The sequence below is a fragment of the Berghia stephanieae genome, chromosome 1 (genome assembly GCF_034508935.2).
Source record: "Berghia stephanieae isolate SIO BIC M18660-M18661 chromosome 1, UCSD_Bste_1.3, whole genome shotgun sequence".
Classification (NCBI taxonomy): domain Eukaryota; kingdom Metazoa; phylum Mollusca; class Gastropoda; order Nudibranchia; family Aeolidiidae; genus Berghia; species Berghia stephanieae.
In genome coordinates this window covers 120,095,970-120,105,553 of record NC_088360.1, presented here as the reverse complement: position 1 = coordinate 120,105,553, position 9,584 = coordinate 120,095,970, and the positions used below count along the sequence as shown (strand labels likewise).

The window sequence follows — 9,584 nt, the reverse complement described above, 5'->3', positions numbered from 1 at the left end:
TGAGAACAATGAATTTAGGCTTTAATCTTAATATATATTAATGTCTACATTCTGATTACGGTTTTGGAATGAAATTTACAAGGACATAAATGAATAACCTGATAGCTCTTTTACTTCTGAGACAATCAAGCGATTGGCATGCTTTACATTTCACATCATCAGAGAAGTTGGTAAATTTGAAACGTTGACGTTTACGTCTTGCTTCATTAAATCATATGACCCATGGTCAGGATGAACTGGGTGATTTAGATTGAATTGATAGCCACAAATAATGTAGTGGTTAATGTTTATTCTTTACGGTGAACAAAGAACATTTCTACATTGAATATTGAAATAGACTCTCAGTTTGTAGTTCTTATCATTTTCATTTTAAATTTACTTTATTTTAAGGGCCCGGCTCAGCCAGACACTTATCGACGTGGGTCACATATTAGAAATCTTCTGAAGCGAAATGAATGATATAATTACACCAGCCTTGACCCTGTTTTGGACACAATTTACTTATATCCTTGGTGTTAGGGAAGATTTTGAGGGATGCGGGGAAAGGCCTTTTTGTCAAGACCAAAATCGGGATATTAAGACTCAAAACTGTTTTTTTTTTTCTATTATCAGTTTGAACCAACTTTAGTTAGAAAAAATATAGTGAATCTCATAATTCATTTTATTGCGACTGGGTTTGATGTCGTGAGCATAAGAATATTGCACTGATTATTATAGATGTTACAGTATATTTCAGTCTTTTTAAAACCATCATATATAATTAGACATTGAGTAGTTTCGGATTGGAGTCTAAAATATGCTTCTGGTATCATCGATAAAACGGCGCAAAAATATTCCGTCATCAAGGTAACATTTTAAATACATTTACTCTAATTACAAAGTATCGCATACTATTTTACACCCATGGAACAATTCACACATTTTTCTGTTATTCTTACAAAATTACAAATCTTGATAATCTATATTGTTCGTTTGACAATTTCATCAACCCTTTTGGAGCCGCCGCCGATAAATTCGCAAGCTTTAGCTACGTCCGCAGGAAAAGCAGTGGATTCCAATTAAAAGATTACACAGCAGTGAGGTCCTCTGCATCCTCCACAGGTTTTGTAACCACAACAATATCCTTTTGTCCAAGCACCTGCAACAAAAAGACAATAACAAGCTAACCATTATATTCATTATCATGTTTGTTTCCCGAAGTATTGATCTTGTCGATACATGATCGATAAGATCGCATTCATCATTTCTCATTATCCGGATGGTCTGAATGGAAGGCTTATGAATGGGTACGGGAAATGGACGAGTTTGGCGTAAAGAAGAAAATGGGATGAAATTATGGATTGTAAACTGTTGATGTTCGTTGAAGTTTTTATTTTTGTTTTAAAAACAATTTGAAAAAAAATTCCCTATAGATAATATTCTTAGAAAGAAATATTGAAAGATTATATATATAAAAGAAAAAGTAGAAGATGAAAGAAACAAAAGAAAAAGGAGACAAGGACGACATTGACAACCACAACAATGAAGAAGAGAAAGGAGGAGGAGGAGGAGAAGAAGAAGAAGAAGAAGAAGAAGAAGAAGAAGAAGAAGAAGAAGAAGAAGGAGGAGGAGGAGGAGGAGGAGGAGGAGGAGGAGGGGAAGAGGAGGAGAAGGAGGGGGAGGAGGAGTAGGAGAAGGAGGAGGAGTAGATGAAGGAGGAGGAAGATTAAATGGAGAATTGGAAAGTAGAATGAAAAAGCAGGGGAAGAGAAGGGAAAAAGAGGAGAAAAAGAAGAAGAGAAACAGGATGTAGAGGGGGAAAGGAGGGAATATCAGGAAAAGAGGAAAAGCATACAGTATGAAAATAATCATATTATATTGATTCCATTTCCAAACATAAAAGTTTGTTATGGATAAAAATATAAAAATTGTCCCAAGCAATATTAGATACGATAATTGAAGTTCTCTGTGACACTGTATTTATTATTCTTTAAGAATATTATAGCACAGCAATGTATCGTTCCTTGGAATAAATGAGACCTACTATTTCAAATCGGTATTTTATAGGGTTGATTTAGATGTCAAATTTAGAATTTATTGTCCAACGTGGAAACTGGCTTAAGTCTATATAAGGTTTTATGAGGGAGAAAAATTATTCTTAAAACATGACCGTTTATATACTGCAATATCCATTAAACTTGCTCAATGTGCTTTACAAGGTGTCCCTAGCCAATAGCAACATTAACATGTAGGACGAGACATGATGCCTAATAGGCGATATTACATTTCTTTTTCCGACAGAGGCAACATCATCGGACAGGTAATCATTTAACACCGGAGAGACAAGGTGAGTAAAGAGCCTTTTCCAAGAACATAATGAGCCGCTCAGAGCGGGATAGAACACGTGACCTTCCGGTTCGAGGGCGAGTGTCATACCACAAGACCACATCGACGCAAAAGTAGTTTACATTTCTTGTCATTTCATTTTAATAAAATCACTTCTTATCCTATAAGCTCATTTTGATATAATATTGTTTTGAGGCTTATGGTGGGAAAAAATCCGTATTTCTGGCCATGTTAACTTAAAAATCGCTTTTTGGCATCTAGCTGATTCTGACATAGAAACCGTTAAGAGGCAGTTGGTCAAATCGTCTCAATAATTCATTCTGATTTAAGAACAGAGATGATACACGAGTGCGTCACAAATGAGCTTCATATGGTGCGCTGGTTTTAGCCTTTGAAATCAGTGATCAGAATGTTGACGTACTCTGAAAAAAACCCAATCAGGTTTATACAATTTTGGCCAGAAAACTCGCCCTTCAAATATCGATCGATCGATCGAATGACCTCGCCTTGTCAAAAACTCTCAAACCTGGGACTTCTTAAAATTTCAAGTTTGAGATTTTTGACAAGATGAGAGTCATTCTAATCGATCGACGTTTGAAAGACGGGTTTTCTGGCCAAAATATTTTAAAATGTCTTTGTTGGTTTGTTTTTTTAGAGTTCACTGTAGGGTGCGCCGGTTACAGCCATTGAAATCAGAATGGTCGATACTCCTTTGCCTCGTTTTGATTATAATTTTGTGACGTATCTCATGGGAAATTCAATAAATAATGGTTCATTTGTGTAAAATTTGCATTGCAGATAAAAGGGCAATCTTTTAAAATGAAATAATTTTTTCATGAGAGCCAATATAGGTCCAAAAAATAGACTAGAGTTGTCTCAACTCTGAATAATAGATTTTTAAAAGAGTTGTCTCAACTCTACATAATAGATTTTTAAAAGTCGCAAGAGGGGAGGGGGTGGGGGGGGGGGGGGGGGGGAGAAAAGAAAGCATAAAGGGGATGTTTTCTGCTTTTTTAACTATTATATATATATATATATATATATATATATATATATATATATATATATAAATATATGAGCGCATGCAACCAATCCCCGCCCCCTCCCAATCCCATTCCCTTTTGACCCAATAGAATAGGTAGAAATACTTTAAAATGATGAGATCTAAAAACCAAGCTTCTGTCTCGGACACTGCAAATCACAATGGATAATATCGATTATCTGCTACCTTTTTATAGGATGCTGCTTTGCCCAAGGTACATAGTTTAATCAAACTGAACAGACGATTATATTAAAGTGAAAGTATTGCGGGTGGTGATCTTTTTTTTTTCTCAATTCATTTACCTATTTTGCTATCTAGTGCGACAACGATTCTAAAAAAACACTACAGTGGCATCCTTGAAATCAATTTCAAAGTTTAAGAAAACAATGCTCTATGAGTATGACGTTATCACGCCCCTCCCCCCCCCCCCACTCCTCCGCCCTTCCTTCTCACTCTCTCTTTCTTCCTCACTCACTCCCCCCTTTCTTTCCTCCACCACCACCTCCTCCTCCTCCTCCTCCTCCTCCTACGCCTCCTCTTTCTCCTCATCACACTCCTCTTCTTTTGCTTTTCTTTCACATTTTTGCCTCTTCTTATACTCATCTTCATGCAATAATTTAGTTTGTAAACCTCTATTTGGTGGGTTAACATTCATGAATGCAGGAGTTGGCGGTGGTTGGTTTACAAAATCTCGCTGATCATCTTATTTCCCCTTACAACGTTGTCAATCAGGATCATTTATTATGCATATCACTTTGATAATGTGATTAAATAGATGGCTACCGAAATCAATTACAAGCAAGTCTCACATTGCTTTGTCCGGTCGCGGCTAAATAAGACAAATAGGGGTGATGTTAAAAACACTACTGATAAAGGTTATTAAATTATTAATGTGTCTTCCCTATGTCACAACGGCATTATATTATATTGGAGTGATTTTCATGATATACATTTATCTTACTGTAAAAAAACATGAAATTTGATTAAATTTTACTTGTTTTCGTTGGGGACAATATGCAGAGTTTCATGAAACGACAAAATAAATCTGACATTCCTTGTCACATTAACTTTAAAATCACTTATTGGCACTTGGTTCAGCCCGGCATAATAATATGACATAATATTTAAATAAAGTTTAAATCAACACACATAAACGAAATATGGTGTGCTAAGGCCAAAAAACTGTCTAGTATTTATTGTTTTGCATGTCGAATTTCAACATCATGTCCTTCATTACAAAAAATCAGTCAAAAATACCCCCTCAAATTAATGTGATATAAAAGAGATTGTTTCTTACAAGGTTCATTGTCACTAAGGTTAGTTTTGTCTAGCAGGAGGCATCGATAGAAAAAGGATAACTCGGTGTTGGATTTCGATGAAACCAGGATGATGTGATTGTCATCGATGACTGGATAAATAATGATAGGAGTAAAACTCACATTTATCTAGGCTCAAATGGTTTCTTTTGTATAAGGTATCAAATGAATCTATATATACATATATATTATATATATATATATTATATATATTATATATATATATATATATACATATACATATAATTATATATATTCATATATATATGTATATATATATATATATATATATATATATATATATATATATATATATATATATACCTAAATAATATGAAGATGTCTAATTTGCTAGTTGCGCACTGATCAAATGGAAATTGTGTTCCAGTCGCCTACTTCGGGGATAGAAGAATTATTGTGAAAATTATAGGGAATGGTGAAAGTATGTAATTGTGTAGGAATTGTGCATTTTTATAGTTGAATAAAAGATTATGAGAGATTTTTTTCTATAAATAGACATTCCCACCTAACAACTGATGCAGGCTTTTGTCCCATCCTCGATTCAAATGGTAATATTTATCATTATGATTTAATAGGATTGTCACAGTTCATTGACCTTCAGAGAGTTCCTGAAATAGGAAACGCTCATAACATTGGCAGCGATTCGTGGATTCTGATAGAATAGTCCATTGGGTGGAGAATTATATGCATTGTTTATCTTTTAATGTTGATGCTATACTAATCAATGTCATTGTCAGAACTCATTATTATTACAACTAGAGTTATGCATAGTACTTAAAAGCATAAGGTTATGGCAAGGTTGGCGTTTGATTTCTTTTTGTTTTGTCGCTTATGTTATTCGTTTTAACAAAGCGGTTTTTTTGAGAATTAAGATATGAAAAAGTGTCTATGAAACAGTGCCAGACAAAGCAAGAAAGAAAAATACAAGAAAATTAAACCATCAGACCTTCTGATTACCCGTAATCAGGCTGATTATTTGATATATTTTTTTGTATTTTTCTTTCTTGCTTGTTTCATATCCACTTTTCCAGATCTTTATCTTACACCAGTTATTGAGCTTTTTTCAGTAAATGTGCTCAAAGCGCTTTACAAGGGGTCCCTGGCCAACAGCAACATTTAACATGTAAGACGGGACATGATGCCTGTTGGCGATATTGCAATTTTTTCGGACAGAGACAACGCTGTTAACGGCCAGGTACTCATTTGACATGAGAACGGTGAGAGAACGTGAGTAAAGAGCCTTCTCCAAGGACTCAACTATGCGCCGAGCGAGGCTCGAACCCAGGACCTACCGATCCGAAAGCGAGTGTCATACCATAAGACCACATAGCCGCACGAATACACCAGTGCCTGCTCCCTAATTTGTCACTTTACTTGAGAACTGGAGTTTCATGCAAGCCGTGTTTCACATATACGAAGAGTATCAGATGTATAGATCTCATAATCAATTGTGAGTACGACTCTTCTCTCCCCTCCTCTAAACCGCCCCATCCTTTATCCTGAGCTCCGATATAAATGAATCTAAATTATTCCTTAAATTAAATCCTTTATTCAACTTTTACCAATGGTTGCGTCTTTATTAGATCGTTTCACCGCAATTTGTCATATTCAGCGGCGTCTGTACAGAGCAATAAGAAGATTATTTTCAACTGATTCTGATTAACCACCTAATATCATAATTTGGATTATAATGCCATTGATTGGGCAGCTGGGGCCTGTTAGATCTGGCAGAAAGTACTTTGCGATAGACTCGCGTCCTATCCGAAAGTGTAGCAAGCAATTACTAGTGTCCGTTTCCCGCTATAGAAACTGGGATACAATCCGGCATCATGGCCCTCATGACTCTGGATGACTACTTTTTTTTGTATGTTACTTTTTAAAGACCACCGCTTCTAGCAGCTTTATATTCAACAAATGACTTATCTATGTCAAATATAGAAAGACATGATAATAATATTTCTATATGACCAATTGCCAATTGAATATGACCAATTGAATAAAATGCAGTGATATGATTCACGTTGATTTTTTTTTGCAAATTGCGGAAATCGCCAAATAGATACACAATAGTCTGTAAATTTGACTTACCTTAACATGAAACATGCCATCCCTCTGCTTACTCTGCTCCTCTTTGGCTACTCTAGCTACCCGACAACTCAGTACCACGGCTGCCATACACACTAATATCTCAGTACCCGTTGCAGCTAGGGATACATAGATGAGCATGTCCTGTGAGGAAAGAACACAATAAAAAATGGCATTGTTAGTGATTTAAAAAAATCAAAGTTGCATTCATATAGTCCATGTCTACGGTAAACACAGTGCCTATTAAAACAGCCTACATATTTGTGACACAGAGAACGAGGCGACTGTTCTATTTTCTTACAAAAATAACGCTGCTTTAAATAAAACAAAATAAATAAATCAAATTCCCTCTATTCATCTCATAGGGGAAATTTGTCTTAAGGGTATATTCCAAGGGAAGACTGGAATGACCCAGGCGTCAGTCGCAATGCAGCGCCGCAAATTGAGCTAGGGCGAGGTGACTCGCTCAAGGCCACAGAGTGCAGCGGCGGGTGATCTAACTCCGTACTTTTCGGGTACGAAGCAAAGACCGTACCGCTGAGCCACGCTCTGAAAAGCCATATTTTATCCAAGTTATTGTCGAGAAACGGAGTGTAACGGATGCTTATTACCTTTCTGATATGATGCTATGTGAAGAGTGGGGTTAGAAGAAAAAAAAAAACCATCGACTGAACGCGGGATTGATTCGGCCATTTTGCTTTGTGAGGGCATTGCTCTACCAAATGTGCTGTCGGACTGCCGGAATCTCAACATAGGAAAAAAAAAGAGTAGCAATAGGTGTTATGAGAAATGTCACTTTTAGACACAGCTTACAGCTGAAGAAATTGACTTAAAGAAATAGCGACCAGATTCCTACTGACAGATATACTTGATTTGCCAACTGTTAAAGGTGTGACTGCAATATATATCTTCGCATAGAGCATGAAATTCATTTAAGGGATACATCATTCTGGTAAATCTCGATCATTCAGTCATATTCTCTGTTATTAAATTGATATCACTGATTTTAGTATAATTAAATACAAAGGTTTACGAGAAACAGAGACAAAACAGGCCTGTAGGACAATTCCGGCTCAATTTCAGCTAACACTCTTTATGAGAAGTTCACGCCAAATCCAACAATAATGTGTTCTAACTGTGCTCTTGAAAGATATGTATTTAAACATTTTGCCAGAAAACTCGTCCTTCAAATATCGATCGCTTTAAATGACTCCCATCTTTACAAAACCTCTCAAACCTGGTACCTCGCTAAATCGATTGATATTTGAAGGACGAGTTTTCTGGCCATTTTGTTCAATACATGTCTATCTGGAGTACGGCAGTTCGTGGATTTGTCTGGCTGTTTCAGATCTTCTAGAGAGACTATATACTGATATCATGTTCTTCACAAGGAAAGAAATAACTAACTAAATATATGATAACTTAAGACATGGAATGGTCTTTGTATATACATTTGTCATACTCTCTAGCACCGTGCGATTACTAAAATTAGTTTATCCGAACCGAGCCTATAACCGCGTCGGTTACAGCTCAGATATTTTTGGGTTACAGAAGAACTGCATTCCACCAATGTCTCTATTTTCCTCTATATCCGCTGTGCACGTATATACAGGTCTGATAGTAAAAAGCAAGTATGGGCTTTGTTTAACATTATCGTAATGGGGACTATTTTCCATTGGTTTGAGAGTATTTCCATCACAACAATAAGACCATAACAATCCGGTTTATCAGACCTGCAAATAAATGCACGTCGTTTAACTCTCGTAGGTGCCGACTTTTGCCTGGATCGGAGTGCATGTATGCAACCAAAAAGAGAACGTACTGTACACAGGTCTCCTCGTGTGTTTTTCTTTTATTTTTACTCCGTGGAAATCGGAAAGCCTGACAAACCCACGGGCGAGTTGTACGTCATTTCTTCCGTAATTCTAACCAATAACCCTCTATTATGAAATGAATTTTCCGCTCATTGCAAAATCGATGAGCTTAAGCAATGCATCCCTAGAATTTCTTTTTCTTTTTCTATTTTGCTATCGAACCACAGCTTTTCATAGATGATGAACGGGGGGAATGGAATGTATTGAAATTTAATAACATAATTATTTTAGAAATAATAATAATAGGTTAAGTCAATAAAAAGCAAGTCAATTTCTTTCTCTTGTGGTTTCTCACGATTCGAAATTAAGATCTCAAATAATGAGATCGGGGCAAGGTGGCCGAATCGATAAGATATTGCACTAACACCCGGGAGATCCAGCATCGAACCCGGCGATAACCATGCCTCCAACATGGAATCTTAAAAAACAAAACAAATATTAATATCTTGAGCAAGAATCGTAGCTCTGCTCCTCACTTTGCAACGATATACTGCTGCTGACGCCTGTGTTAACCCGGTCTCTTTTTCGAAACAGACGGTATTGAAAAATATCAACTTGAAATGAATAAACATAACTTTATTTATTCATTTATTCATCTTTGTATATACCTATCTATCAATCTATCTATCTATCTATCTATCTATCTATCTATCTATCTATCTATCTATCTATCTATCTATCTTCTATGTATCTGTCTTTATCTATGTATCCATCTATCTTTCTGTCTACTATCTATCTATCTATCTATCTATCTATCTATCTATCTATCTATCTATCTATCTATCTATCTATCTATCTATCTATCTATCTATCTATCTATCTATCTATCTATCTATCTATCTATCTATCTATCTATCTATCTATCTATCTATCTATCTATCTATCTATCTATCTATCTATCTATCTATCTATCTATCTATC

General features: G+C 35.8%; 1 protein-coding gene across 1 annotated transcript in view; it reads right to left on the bottom strand.

Moving 5' to 3' along the window:
• Nucleotides 1–591: 591 nt before the first annotated feature.
• LOC144965323 (transmembrane protein 196-like) overlaps nucleotides 592–9,584 on the bottom strand; it is a 30,558-nt gene continuing 21,565 nt past the window's right edge. The window contains exons 5-6 of the mRNA XM_078900556.1: nucleotides 6,793–6,933; nucleotides 592–1,138 (exon numbers count right to left, since the gene is read on the bottom strand). Of these exons, the coding sequence (XP_078756682.1) occupies nucleotides 1,067–1,138; nucleotides 6,793–6,933 (213 nt within the window). The 3' untranslated portion in view covers nucleotides 592–1,066. The remainder of the gene's footprint in view (nucleotides 1,139–6,792; nucleotides 6,934–9,584) is intronic.